This window comes from Cetorhinus maximus, chromosome 11, assembly GCF_964194155.1.
Source record: "Cetorhinus maximus chromosome 11, sCetMax3.hap1.1, whole genome shotgun sequence".
Taxonomy (NCBI): Eukaryota; Metazoa; Chordata; class Chondrichthyes; order Lamniformes; family Cetorhinidae; genus Cetorhinus; species Cetorhinus maximus.
Genome location: NC_135889.1, coordinates 92451491 through 92473854, shown reverse-complemented (window position 1 = coordinate 92473854; position 22364 = coordinate 92451491). Strand labels below are relative to the sequence as shown.

At 42.6% G+C, this 22364-nt stretch overlaps 1 protein-coding gene across 1 annotated transcript in view; it reads right to left on the bottom strand.

Moving 5' to 3' along the window:
- Positions 1–21352, bottom strand: part of thsd7ba (thrombospondin, type I, domain containing 7Ba) — a 976108-nt gene extending 954756 nt beyond the window's left edge. Inside the window, exons 1-2 of the mRNA XM_078552479.1 lie at positions 21095–21352; positions 1102–1276 (exon numbers count right to left, since the gene is read on the bottom strand). Of these exons, the coding sequence (XP_078408605.1) occupies positions 1102–1243 (142 nt within the window). The 5' untranslated portion in view covers positions 1244–1276; positions 21095–21352. The remainder of the gene's footprint in view (positions 1–1101; positions 1277–21094) is intronic.
- Between the last annotated feature and the right edge of the window lie 1012 nt (positions 21353–22364).

The window sequence follows — 22364 nt, the reverse complement described above, 5'->3', positions numbered from 1 at the left end:
GCGCGCCTGCCGAACTGAAGATCTGAATGACGTGCAATGACGTCAGGACGCACGCCCGAAGTCACCGCGCATCATTTTACGCGTCTGCAAGCGGGGCCCACCCCTGCACTTCGACCAAAAGATTCAGGCCCTGAATATGAAACCTCAACCTTATTCAATCTTAAACTAAGTCTTAAGGCCAGTATACTATCCATCACCAAAGCCATTTATTTCCACCTCCAAAATGCTGCCCTTATGTTACCATATATCCTAGAATGTGTTCTTTGGTCTACCAATTCTGGCATGCGCTTCACGCACCTCTTCTAACCGTTATATCATTCATGGCAGAAACTTCAGTTGTCCCAGACCTATTCTGGAACCCCATTGCTATTTTTCCTCCTTCCTTTAAAAGTTTTCTAAGAACATCCCTTATTTTCAATGCCTTATACTAGGCTTTCAATAACCTATTGTAATTCTGCTACTACTATTTTCTGTGAAATGCCTTTGGCCATTTTCTATATTAAAGCTACTACATAAATGGATGATTATCAGTGTCACTGACAAGAAGGACCTGGACAATAACAAGGAATAATTTACACAACTTAAAGAGAAAAAAGTCAGAACATGAATTTTACTATGAAACAGATGCACAGGACATGTATAAAAATAATGGACATTATGGTAATATAGCTCCTGGACCAGCAGTCTTGCAAACGCACCAGAAATCCCAAACTTGTGAATAGCATGTTGATGGTCATCCTCTAGCAATTAACACATGTAACAGCTAATTATTTGATTAACAAACTGATTATAAGTGATAAAAACCTGACCTGTAACTATCAATGTCTTATTCATTGATATATTCAATATTTGTTTTGATAAATTGGAAAAATTTGCATTAATAAATACACAACTAAGTGTGATGCCAAAAATACGTAGTTATTATCAGAAATAGTTGAGTTTATTTCAGTTTATTAGAACATTCCAGAAAAGAAATAGCTTGCAAGAGCCATAATCTCTAAAGTGTATGCATACAAATTAGTCACAGTGAAATTAACTATGCCCATTACACAGCAAAAGGTGTACAATGGGCTCTATATTTTGATTATTTTGGAGATTTACCTGTTCTCCAGATGTACTGTGCTTCTTTAGGCGCTTCAATATTGGCTTGCATTTGTAGAAAAATGAAGATCCAAAGCATCACGGATTTTCTCAACCTCAGCCACGTCCATCCCACCAGTCCAAACTCATCTCTCAGGCTCATAGTCCAGAGAATTTTGTCTTAACGCTTCAGTTTCTGGAGACCAAACAACAGGCTTAATGATTCACACGTTGCCACCTTTTACCTTGGTTTTCCAGTGCATTATTAGTCAGTTTTTGTTCAAAAAGACTCATAAAGGGAAGTCAACACAAGGCCACAAGATAAATATAGATATAGACCACCATTTGGTCCATCATAGCTCATCCAGTCTGAGAAGCTCCAGTTCCTTTCTCAAACAGATCCCACACCGCTACTCACATACAGAAGAAAATAACCAGAATGATTAAATCGATAGTTGCATTATGAGGATTAATTTTGTAAGTTGAACATGTTTTGCTGGGAAAGATAAAGGTGACATTTGATTTCTGTTTTTAGGGCTATAAAAGGGAATAGAAAATGTAGACCATGACTAGTTATTTCACCTTGTCCTGAACATTAGGATCAGGAGAGAGGGCCTGCGGCTTGATTGGGGGGAAACTCAAAACCTATCTGTGGAATCTCGACATCCATGAGTGAATGGTCAAACTATGGAACATTTCCCATGAAAGATGGTCAAAGCCATTACTATTGACTTATTGAAGCATAAATTATGTATCTCTTTCAGAAAATATCACTCATGATACAGTATATTAACAATTTAAAACAAGACATGTGGCAATGTTGCATGCTTGGGAGGAGCAGATAATTTTGGCCCTATGGTTCTCAAAACTCTCCACCACTAAGAATTCATGTCTGAATCTGTGGTGGACTAATTGATAGTTCTGTCAACATCTTTGAAGAGTTTCAGTTTTAACAAAGAATGTACCTGTATCATTTACCTTTATCTTTTCAGATATTAATAGATCTGTGTATTTCCAGGATTTTCTGTGTTTTTATATATTTACAAGTTCATTAAGACATCCTCTTTAAATTTTTTTTATGCATGGAGTAGAAGAAACTGAAGGGCGCAATGAATCAAGAATTTGGGCTTTAAATTCTCATGCATGATGCAGAGTCGAATTTGGTTGCATGGGAGTGAAGAAGTTTAAGAGAGGAGGGAAGTTGTCCTTTATGCTGAAATGTAAAAATTATGCAAATGCAAGCAGGCTATTTAACTTGCACTGTAATTCCAGAACTAGAGGATACACTTACAAAATGAACATGCCTCACTGAGAATTAGAAGAATTGCATTTGTGAATAGTGGAATAGACACCTTATAAAGGCTAATATTGTGTTTATCAACTCCTTTGGGAAAAAATAGGGGCAGTAAACATTTGGCTCGGAATTGGATTAAAGATTAAAGTATACACAGGAATGATTCGATACCTCTTTGCAATCACTCATGTATTACTAGCTCATGAAAAAGTCATCTGCAGGAAACAACCAACTGGGATTGGAAAAAAAGGAGTTGTGATGATCGATACATATTTTCAAGTCGTATCCGTTTGCCTTTAGAGACAAGGGAGAAAAATTGTCATGTTTTCCTTTGGGAGATTTATAAAGCAAATCAGATACCATTATAGGTACTTTGTTGACTGAGCGAACTTGATGAAGTAAAAGGTCTTCTCACGTTCCACACTTCCTTGCGTTTTAAGGGACAATTAAGATGAGCAAATTTATCTTATTATTTAAATCAATTGTATCAAACATGTTAGAATGCATGGGATTAAAAAGAAAATTGTGAACAATGCAAATCTAAAATTAAAACATAAATCGCTGAGAATTTTAAAGTAAGGTGTTCAGCTTCTGTAAAATAAAAGCAAAAGACCGTGGATGCTGGAAATCTGAAACAAAAACAGAAAATGCTGGAAAATCTCAGCAGGCCTAACAGCATCTGTGGAGAGAAAAACAGAGTTAATGTTTCGAGTCCGTATGACCCTTCTTCAGAGCTCTGTTAGACCTGCTGAGTTTTTCCAGAATTTTCTGTTTGTGTTCAGCTTCTGAATGTCCAACACTTTATTTATCATTGTGAGGAATAAAATATCAGTACATATTATTTTTGTTCCCACAACCAGATCTGAAGAAATACCCAACTTTATCGATCATTTGTATTTGCTCGGGTCAGATCAGCTTTGGCACAGCAGTAGCAATCACACATCCAAGACAGAAAGTTGTCATTTCGGGAACCACTCCAAAGGTTTGAGCACATAATCTAGGCTGACACTTCAGAGGAAGTGTTGCCTTTCAGATGATGCATTAAACCAAGGGCCTGATTCTCAACCAACCAATAATCTAGTTACTTATTTTATTGCTGTTGGTGAGAGCCTGCTGTGTTCAATTTGGCTGCCACATATCTTGAAGATGTATTTCCTGTAAGATACATTCATATTATTTTAATTGAAACTTCTCACTGAGACTTGTGAAGCTATCCAACCCAGGAGCAGTGATGAAGTACAGAATGCTGTCTGCAGTATGCAGGTGTACAGAAAACTGACCAAACCTTTCCAGCATGCTTGGCAAGGCTAAAAGGCTTTTCAAAGTATAGTAGCCTGCTGAAAACAGTAGACTGCTTTTTCACAGTTAAGCAAAGCCATTGGACTGAGGTTGGAAAACAACACTTTCAGGCCATGGTATATCTTGCCAAGAGGCCCAATGGTCATAAAAACAAACAAATAGCCATACTTCAAAGCTGTGTTTTGCTTTGATGCAAAGTTAGGATCTTAGTTAAACTTCATATTTCAATAAGTCTTAAAAGAAATGAAAGACCCCATCACCTTCCCAACTACACCCGATTAAGTCCAGGGCAGGATGGCATGAGGATGGCCTTCCTTCCCAGAGGCCAATTGAGGCCTTTAAGTGGCTATTTAAGGGCCTCATCCTGCCAGTGGTGGGCAGGGCCACACCATATAGGCAACCCGCCAGGTAAACCCTGGCAGGCCTGGTGAGAGGGGTACCTCCTACTTAAGCACCCAGTGCCCAATGGAGAGACTCACCAGTGGTGAAGGTTGCACAGGTGCATCGATGCCCGCCTCCCTTTTAAACTAAACCCCTTACCAGGCCTTCGTGCACTAGCCCCAGCAAGCCACCCTCACCTACCTTCGCTCCAGGGCTCCAGCAAAAATCTTCAGCCTGGATGTGGTAACTGTAGCCTTAAGGAATGTAGTGACTGTAGTTTAAGACTTATTGTACTGTGCAGTATCACGTGACAGTGTGAACGAATCAGCCCTAAGCGTGGGGAACCTTAGGGGTGAAGTTTATGTCTAGTTGTGGTTCTTGATGGAACTATGCAACTGCTGCTGAAGCCCTGTAAATAAAGTTCACTGTTTCTTATGAGAAACCTGTCTGGAAAATCAAGTCCATAACACTGGACCTACAGCAATACCAGCAGTGGCCAGAGCCCCCAGCGGTGCTGCTAATACTGGAGAGCTGCTGGCTTCTGATTGGAAGGCAGCACTCAGAGACGGGATATCTGCCCTGAAGATGCTGTGGACTGCGTCGCCAATCTGGAACGGCTGTGGCAGGGTTGCCACTGGCTCTCCAGCCAATGGACAGGCCCCCGTCACGACCATTAATTTCCACCCAAAATGTCTGTTTTAGGGGATTATAAAACCCAACCCGGAGATGCAGCTGACTGAAGTTGTGTGAAGTTTGTTTGAAAGCTGCAAGAAACTGACACAAGCTGACAGTGATTGATGATACCAGAGTTCATCTTCTTTTGACATGTAGAGATACTAACTGCACAAGAAGATTTTTTATATATGCTTATCAGATTAACTCTATTTTTAATTCACTGAGCAACAACTTGGATGAGTCAATAATTTGAGGGGCTGATTGTTTAATTATCTTGGTGGTCCTGGAATGTGTGACGAGGAAAAGAAGCTGCTGTTGTGTATGCTGATAACGATCTGAAGACATCTGTAGCAACAGGATGGCAAATTATTGAAGGAAGTTTAAAACAGATGGGCAGTGTTGAGGCAGACCTTAACTTTATTGTTTGAGCTAAGAATTAGATACCACCTTGGGCAATTGTAGCTTATGGAGGAATTTTACAAGGCAATATGACCCTGTCAGTGGAACCTGGCCATTCTGGAATGAGTATAAAGATCATTGTAAAGAATAATTTTGCGCTACAGCCAGATTGTTGCTGAAGAGTACAATCAACAGGGGATGATCGCTCACTGGGTGATCGTATGTATAAATTCTTGAAACATATTTGTGACCGTTGGGTGTATTGCATTGTTTATTGGTATTCCTGCCAAAGCTAGTAGAGACATTAATGTTTAGTTTGTGCTTTGAGTGTTGTCATATTATTTCTCATAATTCTCATGAAGTAACCTGTCAAGGATAGAAGGTTACGTCTTACACTAAAAATCAGAATGGTGTAAAGTTTGGAGGTGAACATTGCTACTCTTGTTGTTCTAGGTGGTAGGTATTATAGGGGAGGGGGGGTGCCATTAAATTAACCTTGGCACGTTGCTGCAGTGCACCAGTGAAGCAAGGGGTTGGTGTGCCCAGATACAGGAACACCAATGAAGCAAACTGGTCCCTCCCAAATTACACAAGGTATCCTGGATGTTGTTGCGGCTGTACCTATGTGGGTGCATGGTGAGTATTCTAGATGGTAGGGAAGACCTGTACAAGGCGGACGGGTTGCACCTGAACCGGAATGGGACCAACATCCATGCGGGGAGGTTTGCTAGTGCTGTTGGGGAGGGTTTAAACTAACTTGGCAGGGGGATGGGATCCTAAGAGGAGGTTGGGCAGGGGGAGATGCACAGCCAAAATTAGAAGAGAGAGAAAGTGAGTCTGGAAGGCATAGAAATTATAGGCCAGTTAAGGCACAAGGGAGTTTGGCAAGGTTGGATGGTATTTATTTTAATGCAAGGAGTCTGATAAATAAGGCAGATTAAAATTACATGGAAGTATGATGTCATTGCTGTCACGGATACATGGTTGAGATAGGGGCAGGATTGGCAGCTCAATATTCCAGGGTATAGGGTCTTCAGGCGAGACAGGGAAGGAGGTAAAAGAGGAGGGGGCATCATAATATTGATCAAGGGATCGATTACAGCAGTAAGGAAGGATGACATTTAGAAGGCTCCTCAAATGAAGCCATATGGGTAGAACTTAAAAACAAAAAAGGAGCAATCACATTGCTGGGAGTGCACTATAGGCCCCCAAACAGTCAGAGAGAAATAGAAGAGCAGATATGTAGGCAAATTTCAGAGAAGTGTAAAAATAATAGGATAGTAATAGTGGGGGATTTCAACTTCCCCAACATTAACTCTGTTAGTCATAGTGTGATAGGTTTAGAGGGAGCGGAATTCTTAAAATGCATTCAGGAGAGCTTTTTAAGCCAGTACGTAAAAGGTTCTACAAGAGAGGGAGAGGTCCTGGACTTAATTTTAGGGAGTGAAGCCGGGCAAGTGGTAGAGGTAGCAGTGGGGGAGCATTTTGCAGATAGTGATCATAACTCCGTTAGATTCAAGGTTGTTATGGAAAAGGACAAGTATGAGCCAGAAATCAGAGTTCTAAATTGGGAAAGGCTGATTTTGATAAGATCAGATATGATTTGATCAGAGTGGACTGAGAGCAGCTACTTTTAGGTAAATCTGCGTCAGAGCAGTAGGACTCATTCAAGAAGGAAATAGGGAGAGTACAGGGCCATCATATTCCAGTAAAGGTAAAGAGTGGGACGAACAAATCCAGGGAACCCTGGATGTTGAGGGATACACAGGATTGGATAAAGAGAAAAAGGGAGGCTTATGGCAGATATCAAGGGCTCAAAGCAGCGGAAGCCCTAGAGGAGTGTAGAATGTGTAGGGGGGAACTTAAAAAGGAAATTAGGAGAGCAAAAAGGGGGCATGAAAATACATTGGCAGGAAAATAAAAGGAAAATCCAAAGTTATTTTACAAGTACATTAAGAGTAAGAGGATAACTAGGGAAAGAGTAGGGCCCATTAAGGACCATAGCGGTAATTTGTGTGTGGAGCCAGAAGACGTAGGTAGGGTTCTAATTGAATACTTTGTGTCGGTGTTCACAAGTAAGAGGGATGACGTAGATATGGAAATTAGGCAGAAGGACTGTGATATAATTAAGGAAATTAGCATAGAAAGGGAGGAAGTTCTAAGTGGTCTGGCAGGCTTAAAAGTAGATAAATCTCCAGGCCCAGATGAAATGTATCCCAGGCTGTTGAGTGACGCAAGGGAGAAGATAGCAGAGGAGCTGGCAATAATTTTCAATATCTCTCTGGCCACAGGAGAGGTGCCAGAGGACTGGAGGACAGCCAATGTGGTACTGTTATTCAAGAAGGGAGGAAGGGATAAACCAGGGAACTACAGAGAAAAATGTGAGGTGATACACTTTGGAAGTAGTAATTTGATAAGGAAGTATTTAATGAACGGCATGACACTAGGAAGTTCTGAGGAACAAAGGGACCTTGGGGTGTGTGTCCATAGATCTCTGAAGGCAGAGGGGCACATTAGTAAGGTGGTGAAAAAGGCATATGGGACACTTGCCTTTATCAATCGAGGCATAGATTACAAAAGTAGGAAGGTCATGTTGGAGTTGTATAGAACCTTGTTGATGCCACAGCTGGAGTACTGCGTGCAGTTCTGGTCACCATATTATAGGAAGGATGTGATTGCACTGGAGGGGGTGCAGAGGAGATTCACCAGGATGTTGCCTGGGATGAAACATTTAAGTTATGAAGAGAGGTTGGATAGACTTGGGTTTTTTTCGTTGGAGCTGAGAAGACTAAGGGGCGACCTGATCGAGCTGTACAAGATTATGAGGGGCATGGACAGGGTGGATAGGGAGCAGCTGTTCCCCTTAGTTGATGGGTCAGTCACGCGGGGACGCAAGTTCAAGGTGAGGGGCAGGAGTTTTAGGGGGGATGTGAGGAAAAACTTTTTTACCCAGAGGGTGGTGACGGTCTGGAATGCACTGCCTGGGAGGGTGGTGGAGGCAGGTTGCCTCACTTCCTTTAAAAAGTACCTGGATGAGCACTTGGATGTCATAACATTCAAGGCTATGGGCCAAGTGCTGGTAAATGGGATTAGGTAGGTAGGTCAGGTGTTTCTCACGTGTCAGTGCAGGCTCGATGGGCCAAAGGGCTTCTTTTGCACTGTATGATTCTGTGATTCTGTGATACAGGCCAGTCAGTCTAACCTCAATGGTGGGGAAACTATTGGAAGCAATTCTGAGAGACAGAATTAATCTACACTTGGAGAGGCAGGGATTAATCAAGGACAGTCAGCATGGTTTTGTTAAGGGGAGGTCATGTCTGACCAATCTGATTGAATTTTTCGAAGAGGTGACCAGGTATGTAGATGAGGGCAATGCATTTGACATAGTCTACTTGGCCTTCAGCAAGGCTTTTGATAAAGTCCTGCATGGGAGACTGATAATGAAGGTAAGAGCCCATGGGATCCAAGGCAATTTGTCAAATTAGATCCAGAATTGGCTGAGTGACAGGAAACAGAGAGTGATGGTTGAGGAGTGTTTTTGTGACTGGATGCCTGTGTTCAGTGGAGTTCCACAGGGATCGGTGTTGAGTCCTTTGCTGTTTGTGGTATATATAAACGATTTAAACTTGAATGTAGGAGGATTGATCAGTAAGTTCGCGGATGACATGAAAATTGGTGGGGTGGTAAATAGTGAGGCGGATAGCCTTAGATTACAGGAGGTTGTAGATGGGCTGGTGAGATGGGCTGATCAGTGGCAAATGGAATTTAATCTGGATAAGTGTGAAGTGAAGCATTTGGACAGGACAAACAAGGCATGGGAATATACGATGAATGGTAGGGCCCTGGGAAGTACCGAGGATCAGAGGGACCTTGGTGTGTACATCCACTGGTCCCTTAAGGTAGCAGGACAGGTAGATAAGGTAGTTAAAAAGGCATATGGGATACTTGCCTTTATTAGCCGAGGCATTGAATATAAGTGCAAGGAGGTTATGCTGGAACTGTATAAAACACTGGTTAGGCCACAGCTATTGTATTGCATGCAGTTCCAGAATCAGCATTATAGGAAGGATGTGATTGCACTAGAGAGAGTGCAGAGGAGATTTACCGGGATTTTGTCTGGGCTTCAAAGTTTTGGTTATGAGGAGAGATTGGATAGACTGGGGTTATTTTCCCTGGAGCAGGGGAGATTGAGGGGGGGACACGATTGAGGTGTATAAAATTATGAGGGGCATAGATAGGGTAGACAGGAAGAAACTTTTCCCCTTGGTGGAGGGATCAATAACCAGGGGTCATAGATTTAAGGTAAGGGGCAGGAGGTTTAGAGGGGACATGAGGAAGAATTTTTTCACCCAGAGGGTGGTGGGAATCTGGAACTCACTGCCTGAAAGGGTGGTAGAGGCAGAAACCCTCATAACATTTAAGAAGTATTTGGATGTGCACTTGCGATGCCATGGCCAACAAGGCTATGGGCCTAGTGCTGGAAAATGTGATTAGAATAGTTAGGTACTTGTTTGACCGGCGCAGACTCGATGGGCCAAAGGGCCTTTTTCTGTGCTATACACCTCTATGACTCTATAAGATTTAGGGGGTTAGCAAATGAACCACTGGACAGAGGGCCCAGCCTGTACTGCTTTTATAGTTGGTATAGCTGAAGTAAAATTAACATTAGTTGATATCATCTAGAGCGATGCAATTTACAAATTTTAAAAACTGAAGATATAGCATACACTTCTTATGCATCACACTTTCTAGAAGAAACAAAAACCACAACCCTCTAACTATGAATACCAACAAACGTCCACCAAGAAAAATAAAATCACACCAAGGATCCTTTCCTTTGTCACCTTTCTGCACTCAACAAGTACTTTTTCCAACTCAAAAGAATTGTATTTCATAATAACACAATTAATGTTACCTTGAGAGTCTTTTAGCATTCCTAGTTCTTTTTAAATTCAGAATTGTCTTTTCTCACAGGTCTTTGTCTGTCTCAGTGTTGTATTTTACCAGTGTAATTCCTGAGCCTATTTGTGTCCTTCCTATCATTCTCTTTAATGCATTTCCAAGGCTGAGCTCTGACTCCTGACACAACCAATCTCCTTTATTTTCAGGCATTACATTTTCTTTTCCCCCCTCACTACTTTAACAGTTCTGCTTTTTCCCCTTTCAGATTTCCTCATCACATATCGCACATGCTCCGATCTGACTATCCGTCGTATGATTGAACGCGTGTCCACCAGAGGCACATTTCATTCACCTCCTTTACTCTAATGCACCCCTTCCCTGATTTTCTGCCCGTTCCAACCTTCCCCTGGAATGCATTTGTCTACAAAGAGCAGCTCCCAACCCAAAGTAAAAGTACAATGCCAAAGGATCACCAACAGAGAAGCATGCCAAAGTTCACTACACCATGAATGCCTAAAATAAATAACCAAATGCAAATTTCAACTGTTAAAAGCAATACTCAAAAATATTCCTGCACACAAGAAAAGGGGAGCAAAGGTTTTATTCTCCAGCAACAATGTAGTGAAGAATTTTTAATTAGTGCCTTTAAGATATAAAAATATCCCAAAGTGCTCCATAAATGGATAATCAAAAAACAATTGATGCAGAACCATGGAAGGAGATATTCGGAAAGGTAACTAGAAGTTGGATCAAAGAGGTGTTTTAAGGAAGCCGTTAAGGAGTATAGGGGGTTAGAGGGTTAGTGAGGCAAGGACATAGTTTAAGACCTAGATGGCAGTTGTAGGCGAAAGGAGTGGGGAGATGCACAAGAGAACAGTTTTGGAGGAACAAAGCCTTGTCAGACAGGTGTACATCTAGAAAATGTTAGAAAGAGAGGAAGAAGGTGAGGCCATAGAGGGATTTGAACACAAAATGAGAATTTTAAAATTGAGGTGTTGCTGAACCAACTGTCAATGCACGTCAACAAACATATGGATGCTGGATGAATGGGATTTGCTCTGAGTTAAGGTACAGGAAGCAGAGTTTTGGATAAGCTCAAATATGGGGTGGGGAGAAGACAGGAAGCCAGTGAGACAGCACTGGAATAGTCAAGTCTGGAAACAACAGAAAGGAGGGTTTTAGCAACAGAAAGGCTGATGCGTGGTGGAGACTGCCAATGTCACAAAGGTGGAAGTAGGCAATTGCTGTGATAGAGAGGATATGGGGTTGGAAGCCTGCACGGGGTCAGAAGCCTGTACAGGGTCAAGATAGGGTGCTGAGGTTGCAATAATCTGGTTCAACCTGAGCCAGAGACCAGGGAGGAAGGTGGAATTGGTGGCTCGTGCACAGAATTGCGGTGGAGGCTAAAACTGACAGCTTTGAGTTCCTCAATGCTTAATTGAAGGGAACTATAGATCAGCCAGGACTGGGTGCTGGTCAAACAGTCTGAGAACATGTAGACAGAGGAGGAGTCAACAGATGGTGGAGAGGTAGAGGATGGTGTTGTCAGTGCACATGTAGAACCTGCCTTAATGTCTAACAATAATTTTGCTAAACAGTAATTTGTAGAAGAGGAAGAGGAGGCGTCCAAACATAGATCCTTGAAAAACTGAAGAGGTAATGGTGCAGGGGCAGAAGAGAAGCCATTGCTGTGATTGAACAGATAAGAATTGAAACAAGTGAGAGCTAAACTGGCCAATAGAGAAGAGGTATTGGGAAAAAAATGGTGTGGTTGACATTTCAAAGGCTGTAGAAAGAGGTCAAAAAGGACAATGAGGGATGTCAGACAAGCACCATGTTCACAGTCACAGAGGACGGCATTTATAAGTTTGATGAAGGCTATTTCAGTGCTGCAGCAGACACAAAAGCCCAAGTGAAGGTTTTCAAACCTGGGAAATGTGGAAAAAATGGACACACATTTGAGAGGCAACAGCACTTTCAAGAACTTTGGAGTGGGAAGGAAAGTTGGAGACGGAATGATAATTTGCAAGGACAAAGGAATCAAGGGCAGTTTCTTTGAGGGAGGGGTGATGATGATGGCAATGGTATCTGAGGAATGGGAACCATTTAGATTGTCAGCTTGTATGGGGGCTAAGAAGGGAAATTGGATAGGCAGTTTGGTGGGAAAGGGTCAAGGGGAGAAGGTGATAAGTCTCATCAGAAATATGAGTTCAGAGAAGGCATGCGAGGTGATAGGAGAAAGACACGGGTTAAGGCTTGTCCAGGGAAACCTTGTGAAATGTTAGTCTTGGTGTGCCACAGGTAAGAGTCAATGCAGCAGAGGTAGTTAAATGGATGGTTTCAAATCTTAGTGACAAAGAAGTCCATGAACTCCTTGCACTTGTCAATGGTGATAATTGGAGAGGGCAGGCAGTGGGAAATATAAGCCAGGAGTTATCTTTGCTTTCAAGGATGATTCTGGAAGAGTGAACACATTTTGCTTGATGTGGTCTAGCCAAATCTGGTGAGAGATGATTAAACCAATTCTGTGCCAGATACCCTCAAGCCTGTAACTTTGAACTTGAAGGTGAAGGCCATAGCAAGGAGAAATGATAAGACCAGGAGACTAAGCAAGTAAAAAGCACTTGCTAGCTGGACAGCGAACACTAGAAGCTCCTTACAACCAAACGTGGATAAAGGAGCACATTTTCACTAACTTAGCCTCCAGATAACGCTTTCCAGCAGTTGTCATTTCAAAGCTCGAGTAAGCCAGATCAGGTATGAGTAGCTGTTGTCCTTCCTTTAAAGGCTTTAGTGAGCATTTGGGTTTTTATTACAATCCAGTTGCTTTCAAAGTTATATTTTACACTTTATTCTAATAAGATTTGAACACGTGACCTATAGATTGCTGGTTCAATGTCATAGTGATGACACTGTGTGGCAATGTAATTCACGTTAAAAGAGTTTTGGCAAAGAAACCACCTACTATCAGATTGAAATTCTCCTCCTAGTGCCCTTGTTCCTTGCAATCAGGTTCACTTTCTGTCACCAATTCACCAATACACCAAAGGGAACCTTTCCATTGAGTACTGAAGGATTCTGAACAATGCAGGAGAACACTTCAATATGTCTCTGTCAGAAGTTTAATTAGAATGGAGCTGTGCTTTATTGAAGAGAGAAGACAAGACTAGAACAACCTTCAACCCTTTAACTATAGTCACAAAGAATTGTCAAGCACCATGACAGGTCTCAGCTAAAGGTAAAATTCAGCAGAACCCTTGGTTAGTGATATGAATCTCCAGTTGAGACAAACATCCCTTGTACATTCCAACCAAAATCTTCGACAGACCCTGTTGAACCATGCAAAAATTATAGATAATGTTTCTTCTAATTTTTCTTTATTGTGCATGGCCTGGTTATACACTGTGCAGTACACTCCAGATTGCTGTGGGGCTGTGTACCCACGCAGCTTAGAGATGTCATAGGGAGTTATGTTAGGGAAAGAGTGGGTACCACTCAGCTAAGTGGGTACTGTGCTAATAAGGCACGCTATTTAAAAGTATGACAATGGCATGTAACAGGAAGGTTCAGTGAGGAAGAAGCACTGCGTCAATCGTTACCACAGTATTAAGTACCAGCAGACTCGCCACTGCATGTAACTTAGAGACTCGGGTAGATCATGGATCACCACAATGGTTCCTAGTGAGCAGCAGCCACACCAGGTGAAAGGACACCTCATGTGCCACCTTGCTGGAGGGCAGGTTTGAATACGAGTTCTGCTGTACAGGAGTCAAATGAGAACCTTGCAGGGCCAAACTTCAGAAGAAGGTGGATGTGTTCAACAAAGTTGTACTAGTCTTGTCTTATCTCTTCAATAAAGCAAAGTTCCATTCTAAGCAAACTTCTGACATGGAGATATATTGCTAAGCATTCATCTACATTGTTCAGAATCCCTCAGTACTCAATGGAAAGGTTCCCTTTGGTGTATTGGTGAATTGGTGACAGAAAGTGAACATGATTGCAAGGAACAAGGGCACTAGGAGGAGAATTTCAATCTGATAGTAGGTGGTTTCTTTGCCAAAGCTCTTTTAACATGGATTACATTACCACAGTGTCATTGCTATGACATTGAACCAGCAATCTATAGGTCATTCATTCAAATTCCATTAGGATAAAGTGTGAAATATGACCTTGAAGAGACTCCCCAACAGAGGATCCACAGGCAAAAGATCAGATCTCCCTATGTGTGTGAGCACCAGTGACCAGGCTCTCATCACAGGTTGCTGCTGACATCTGCATCCTCATGCTGGAAGACCATCTTCCCCATGTACCAGGCATTGCACTGGCATTTGCCAGTGGCTGACAAGGTACCTGTCTCTCGCGGCCCACCCACTTCACCTTCCACAACCCCACAACTCTGACTTTCACCAGGTTGTGCACTCTCTCCCTGCAAGGAGAGAAAGCAGGGAGGTGAGTGGCCATAATGGCTTGGGCTCAGAGGAGTGAAGGACAACAGTTGTGTACGGTGACTTTTTAAAAAATTCTTTCATGGGATTTGAGCATCGCTGCAAAGGCCAGGATTTGTTGCCCATCCCTAATTACCCTTCAGCAAGTGGTGGTGAGCTGCTTTCTTGAATCACTGCAGTCCATATGGTGTAGGTTGACCACAGTGCTTTTAGGATTTTGCCCCTGCCATGCTGTAGGAACAGCAATATGGTTCCAAGTCAGGATGATGTATAGCTTGGAGGGGAACCTGCAGGTGGTGCTGCTCCCATGTGTCTGCTGCCCTTCTCCTTCTAGGTAGTAGTGTTTGCAGGTTTAGAAGGTGCTGTCGAAGGAGCCTTGGCAAGTTGCTGCAGTATATTGCTGCTGACACTGTTTGCCGGTGGTGAAGGAAGTGAATGTTTATGGTGGTGGATGGGGTGCCGAGCTGCTTTGTCCTGGATGGCGTCAAGATTCTTGAGAGTTGCTGGGACGCATTAATCCAGGAAAGTAGAGAGTACAACCCATCACACTCCTCATTTATGCCTTGTACATAGTGGACAAGCTTTGATGAGTCAGGAGCTGAGTTACTTGCGGCAGGATTTGCAGCCTCTGACCTGCTCTTGTAGCCACATATTTACACTGGTTTGTCCAGTTAAGTTTCTGGTCAATGGTAGCTCCCAGGACATTGATAGTGGGAGACTCAGCAATTGTAATGCTCGGAGGCATGGGTGTGAGAGGGCAATAGGAAGAGGTTGAGTGAATATTGGCTGTTCAGCTGGAGATTTGGGGCTCATTTAGGGCAAGGGATGAGTGCAGCTGCAAAGTGTGTTGACCTGAGGCATGCTGTGTAGGAGAATACTGTGCAAGTCAGATTATGGAGCTTGGCACCTGACAGTGTCATGCCACTCACTTGCAATGCCATCCTGAAGATCTGAATCCACCTATTCCACCGTCTCCAGGTTACAGTGCATGGTCACACTGCTGCTGCTCACTTCCTCAGTCACTTCCAAATATGCCAGTAGGGTTGAAAAAGATGTCCTCTGCTTCCTGTCCTCAGGAGAGTTCACCTCACTGCAGACCCTCACCTGCCTCAGGTGCACCTCCCGGTACAAGTGGGAGACCTGCCTTTCCCAGGTCTCCTCACCATTCCCGTGGGTGCAAAATCCAAGCGCTGGTGAGCTTCTCTGAAACATGCCACAGTCCCTTTAAATAGATATGCTACCTCTGCTAAAATGGCTGTGTCATCCTGCCCACCCTCCCTAATTGGGCAGGCTCTTAATTAGCTTGCTCTGGGATAGAGCAGGCCCGGTACTGGGGCAATCTGGTTTGCAACCCAAAAATGCACCTGATGTCTCAAGAAAAACCTAAGGCTGTCGGTTTACGTCCAATTTCTTGCACTAAAGACAGGCTAACAGGGTTTGCAGCTCAAGACCCCAAGGAGAAACTTTGGCGCCTAAACTACCAGCACAATGGTGGGGAAAATAGCCTCCATGTCATCATACAGGAATAGAACCAATACACAATAAATGAGAGAAAGAAAAAATAATGGAACCCACTAGGAATCTGTCTTAATATGGGCTAATTCAAGACTATTTGTATTTTCTGCTTTCCTACACCTTAAGCCTGTAAAAGTAGTGATTTATTTCTCCGAGACTGTGGTGATCTCTCACCAATAAGATCCTTTAACTGTCAGTCAACATTGATCATTACAACTTAAAACATGTTTCATTTAATTGGGCAACAATGTGAGCTTTGTTTGATTTCCCAAGGTAATTACACTCTGATAAGGCACTTGGGATATATTTAGAAGGTTTAATGGTGGTATTTTTATTCCTGTCTGTCAATTTCCCTCCATCCATTACCTTGACATATTTGTTTCAGCTGTTGTGCAACTTCTAATAAACAAATATATGGGCAGGATGTCATCACTTACAACATAAAGTATGCTAGCTAACTCTTCTCAAGAAAATGTTAAACTGCAGGATAAAACAGAATTGATTTTTCAAAATGGTCCTTAAAATGTACAAATGCAAAACCAGAACATAGCTTTCAGAATTTCAAAGAAAAGCTCTACTACCACAGCTTTAAACTGGCCCCGTTAGTAGTCAGGAGGAACACTTTGCAACACTGTAGTTGTAAGCTAAAATTTTAACAGCAAGGGACACTTGAATGCACCAGTAACATGAAAGGTAAAATTGGTATTTTTTTTCTCGAATGCAGATTAGATTCCTCGTTTCAAAACATTTCGCCTATCGGCAAAAGGAGAAAGCCTGATGCAATGTGTGCCTTGCTACATGTAAGCATGTTGGTTAACAAAGTGCAAATTGGCACTGGAGTTCAAGGAATTTACAAGTTTACCCATTTACTATTCCAAAAGGAAGAATGCTGATAAACTGAGACATAAATGGTAAGAGAAGTTTAGCCTTCTAACCTGGGGGCAATGGTACATAAACTGTTTGAACAATAAATTGACTTGGAAAACATATATTGAACTTTGCTTTTTCACAGATTCTCTTTTACTGGCTGCTTTTTGCAATACTTTCTCCTTGATTTAGCGGGATTGGACATACAGGAGTAGAAACTTCTCACAAATGGTCTTTGTTGCTGCTTCATATAAGTATCAACAAGAAGGGAACAATCAAAGCATAGTGAGTTTGATGTCAAGCGTTGCTCTCCCTGCAATATAACGTTTTGTTCACATAAGACGTTCTCTCTAACACCTGGGCTGAGAACTGACATTAATCCAATCGGAAATAGTCAGCTCAGTGACAAGTGACTTGCCCTTGCCCATTTTCAGTGACAAGCAGCTTTGAGGCCTGGACTTACAGCTGTCTGGGAGAAAGACAAGCACTCAGTGGCTTGAGTTTCACATTACCCAAGTGTCCCAGACTTTCAATAACTTTTGGGTCAAGTTACAAGTTAGAATTAAGTTATCTTAATAACACTAGATTGTAGATTAATTTTAAGACATAATGGTGTCATTTCAGTCACAGCAGCCATTTCAGATGACAAGGTGTGTTGAGCTGCCAGCTTCACTAACTTACTGATTGAATTATAAGTTCAGATAGTTTAACTCTGGGTTTTAATTAGCAAATCACTATTGCTAATTAGCTTTTTCAATTATCAGAAATTTTAGAGTTCAGATTGAGACAAGGAAGAGAGTTGCTCTGGTGGTTGTGTGTAGTAAGTGTACGAAAATAATGGACAAAATTTTCCCTTCCGCGGACGGGCAGTGTTTCTCACCGCGGAGGCCGCCGGAAAGTCGGGCGATACCCTCATTAATGATGCGGTCGGGGGGTTTCCCGGCATTTTACATGGCAGGGCAGGCTGAATGGCTCGTCCATCCAGGTGCCATATTTAAAATGCGGGTAGCAATCTACACAATGCTGAGTAAGGAGAGATGGCCAGAAGAGGACAGGGACCTTCGTGCCCAAATTCAGCGACCCACCCCCCACCCCCCACCTTCCCGGACATCCTGCATGACCAAGTGGAGGCCATGAGAGGCTTCCTCTATCCACCGGATGAGAGGAGAGGCCAAGCAGGGAGACGGTCACTGCATGGGAGGAAGTCTCCAGGGCAGTCAGTGCCCAAGGCCTCCAGCAGAGGACTGCCCTGCAATGCCAGTAAAGGATGAATGACCTGTTCCGCGCCGCCAGGATATATGAACCCTCAACTGCTCACACTCACTTCAATGAATGGTACAGGGCATGTGAGCCTCAGTGGCACCTTGATAAGGTGATGCCTCATAGCCCCACTGCCGTCCTTCTACTCTGCAGGTGGAGAGGCCACTGTGGGTCCCTCACCAATCCACACAGAGAGCTCACATGCTGTCTGGGAGTGGGAGTTGTGGGGTTGGGGAAGGGGCTCAGGCGTTGAGGGCACCAACAAGCACTGCTAGTGACATGCCCCTGTAAGCCTTGCCCTTCTATCTGCATGGGCTCACTGCTCTGGAGGGTGCTTCCCCAAAACCCTTCTGGACAACCTGCAGTATATCAATCACATGGCACACAATCCAGTGGGCTATTTGTAAGACTGGAAGGATGAGAAAGATACATGGAACCCAATTGCTCTCAACCCCATCTTCTCCCTTTGCGCAGGAGAAGTTAAGCCATAATTGGAGAGAGAGGGAGGGACTGGCAACACTTAAAAGAACTGACCAACTTCCAGGAGTGGACAGCCCAGCTGGCAGGGCGGAGCAAGACAGATCCATTGGAGATAGAGAGATTGGCTTGCGGCCTCCATCCAGGAAACCAAAGGTCAAGGGTGCCTCCATGTTAGGGGCTGCTCATGCAGTCACTCACTCTCTCCTCTCACACTTATTGGTGCCACCGGGAAAGTGGAGGGCCTGAAAGTGAGGAAGCCCTGTCTAGCTCGGACACAAGCCCGTGCAGGAGCGAGGACATCAGCGATGAAGAAAGTGCACTTGTAGGGGCACCACAGCAGACACCTGCACCCTCCATCTGCCCAGAGACACATTCCTCAGTGGGTATTAGTTCTAGTTTAGGAAGGGTCTCACACTCTGGTGGTCACTGCACAGACACATGTCTGCAGCAGGAGAAGGCAGTGTTGGCCAAGCTCACCGGCGCTTGGAGGAGTTCTGGGGAAGAGGCATCTGCGAGGTTTATACCCAATGACGGGCCTCTGGAATCGGTCTTCCAAGAAATGCTGGACAAGCTGCAAGAGACAGGGGAAAATCAGGCAGAGGTGTCAGAGGTCCTCAGCAGGGTGGCAGACGGGGCGGAGGAGTCTGTCTGCCTGCTGGCTGATGAAGTGGTGTCAACCTGTGCAGGCATGGAGGTCTCCATGGGGAGGGTGGCCAGCAGATTCTGCCGGAGAGCCACACAGACCTGCACTCCATCACTGTAGCCATGGGTGAGCTTCTGCATTGACTACACAAGTGGGAGATGGGGCACCTCGACCTCCCTCCAGGTGGCCCTTCCCCTCAGGGAGTCAGGCAGCGGCCCTTGGGCACCCAACGGAAGAGGAGCGATAGTTGGACACACCTGGGACATCCTCTCTGGACTCTATGAAGGTGTCCGGCCCTTCAAAATTCCCTTTGCCTGTGACCCCTTCAGCCTCGTCCTCTGTGACCGCAGAGGGAGCAGCAGCCCCTCAGTAAGCCGGGGCCCTCCAGGCCTCGGGCCTCCAGAGGATGGCCGCCAAGGTCATCCAAGGCAACAGGGCCAATTGATCAGCAGGCTGCCTGCACTCCTGCTGTGGGGAGCACTTGGAAGAAGTGGTAGGGAAAGAAAAATTAAGAAGTCCTGAATTCACAAGTGGTTGCACAGTTGAACTACCATTGTTACACATATCAAACTTTTGTAAATATAATTCACTTGCACTTTAATCATGTCTGTCTGCTCAACTGCTCAGTTGAAGGAGAACCCTAGCATGTAGTACTTACAATGTTAGGGCTTTGGGACAGATGAGCGTGTGAAGGGCAAAGGCTCAGCCTGCATGGAAGACTTCTTGCACATGGATTGTAAAGGCCCTGGCAAATACCTTTGCCTCCCTGCACATGCCTGATTCCAGGGGATATGGAGTGTCCCTCGGAAGATGTTGGGGCACAGGCTTAAGGGCTATCACAAATAAACAGAGCTCTGAAGAAAAGTCATATGGACTCGAAACGTTAACTCTGTTTCTCTCTCCAAAGATGCTGCCAGACCTGCTGAGCGTTTCCAGCATTTTCTGTTTTTATTTCAGGTTTCCAGCATCCGCAGTATTTTGCTTTTATCCCAGCATCTAATCAATATTGTAAGAGATATCATCCCAGATGTGTTCAAGTTCTCAAGTGTGGTTTGAATCCACAAATTTCTGATTGAGGTGCAAATGTTACCATTCAGCTAAAATTACACTAGTCATAAATGTAAACATAGAAATTTATCATGGGAATTGTTTGCAGAAAGTGCATACTCACAAAACATTATCAATGTATTGTATAGATTTCTGAGCATTTATAGCATAGATTTAATAATGCCATATGGATGTAAACTGGCACTCTAACTACAAATTTATGTAAACAGTTAGAATCTAATTAAATGTGAAATCACTTTAAAGCTGTTGGAAGGATTTAAAAAGTTTGAGAACTGTTTTTTTTAATCTGACTTTTCGACCTTTTTAGGGGCCAGTTAATAACATTCAGAATGCAATTGAAGTAAAATAGGTGCAAAGGGACTAATATTGTGTCCCAGCTTTATGAATGTAAGAAAACTTTGTCTAAACACAGTGGGAGGAGATTTCCTCTGTCTATTCTTTTAAAATAGTTATAAAATTATGTCATGGAAACATAGGAAATCTTATAACAAATGTTCAGTGGCTGTATTTTCCTCTATATATAAATCTAGTGAGAGAATATTCTTTTAGTCATAATAAACTAAAATAATTCCACATCTTCAAGTGATAAAACAAGGTTCAACGGGTTATATATGTAGAAATCATTGCTAATTGAATCAATGCAATTACCATGGAAGTTTAGTTTTAACTGCATTAAACATTAACAATAACAAAATATGTTTGGTACATTTTGTTAAATTGTGAAAAAAAAATACTGGTAAATATATATTTTTCAACGTTAGCTTTGAATTATAAAGTGAGTCTTACCCAAATTACTTGGTAGATTTTCATCACCTGAAATTGCCCCAAGATGTATGGATGGTCAGTCTTTTCCAACTTCTGATTATTGAGGTGATCTACAGTACAAAAATGGCCTTCTTCAGCTTCTCCTAAGCACATTATCTAATCCTTGATCCATTGGGACCTCCCTTTGATGGTTCACCTTTAGAAAGATGGGTCTTCAAATGATCTCTAACAGCAATACGCTTCTCGAAGATAATCTACGGCACTTCTTGGATCAGAAGACTGTCAGAATATCAATAAGAAACCAAACTGGGCTGTGAAAAAATAAGAAAAATATCGAACAAATAAAACTTACATTTAGGAAGTTGAGATGATTTATGATCCTTCCTTTTAGATAGCTATACCTTGTATAGAACAAGGAGATCGAATTGACTATAAATGGCACCTTTTTTTTTACCTCAATGGAAATGGTTATTTTCATGTCATTACCATTTTATATAAAAAGTAAAATTTATTTGAAAAGTAAACTTCCGTTGATAAATTGATTTATATTGTACATTGGCAATATCATGGCTAACAATGGAACCTGCAAAGATAGATATTTTCACTATCTTTTGACAGCGCATAACTAAATATGATCAGCTTAGTTTGAAAGTAATGTAGAGGACCAAAATGCAAAGTAAATGAGAACATTTGTTCTTAACATGGCTTTAAATAAGGAAAACTTGTATACAACATGATATGAATGCTAGAAACTTAAATTGCATTCAGCAGCCCCATCCCCAGTTAACCATCATGGCCATTTTATTCAATTGCATATTTCAGATAAAAAATAATGAAACAAAGATGGATTACAGATAACATTTTAAACCCAGAATTTATGTGGTATGTAACTCGGTTCTAAATGCCAACATTAAATTAGGCTTTGAGCTCACTCGCTAGCTTTCTACATAGTTTGTTAGCTTTCTATAAATGAACACTTTTCAAGACATGTCTTCCTTCTAGTTTTGTTAGCTTTGATTATTTTTGTCAGTGGTGGTTCTGTGTGGTTTATCTGTAATGAACTGTTGAGACATAAATCAAAATTGATCAACAGACCTCTTATGGCATTGATTACAGTGAGTAAAATGATGTTCTGTTTTACAAGTATGGTGGAGAAATTAATATAGGAAGTAATTGGTACAGTTCATGTTATATGCAAGACTAAATAAAACTGTTACATCATGCACATTTCTGACTTTGTCACAATTTTGGGTCCATTCTTAAGCTAATGTTTACATTGCAATTCTGTATA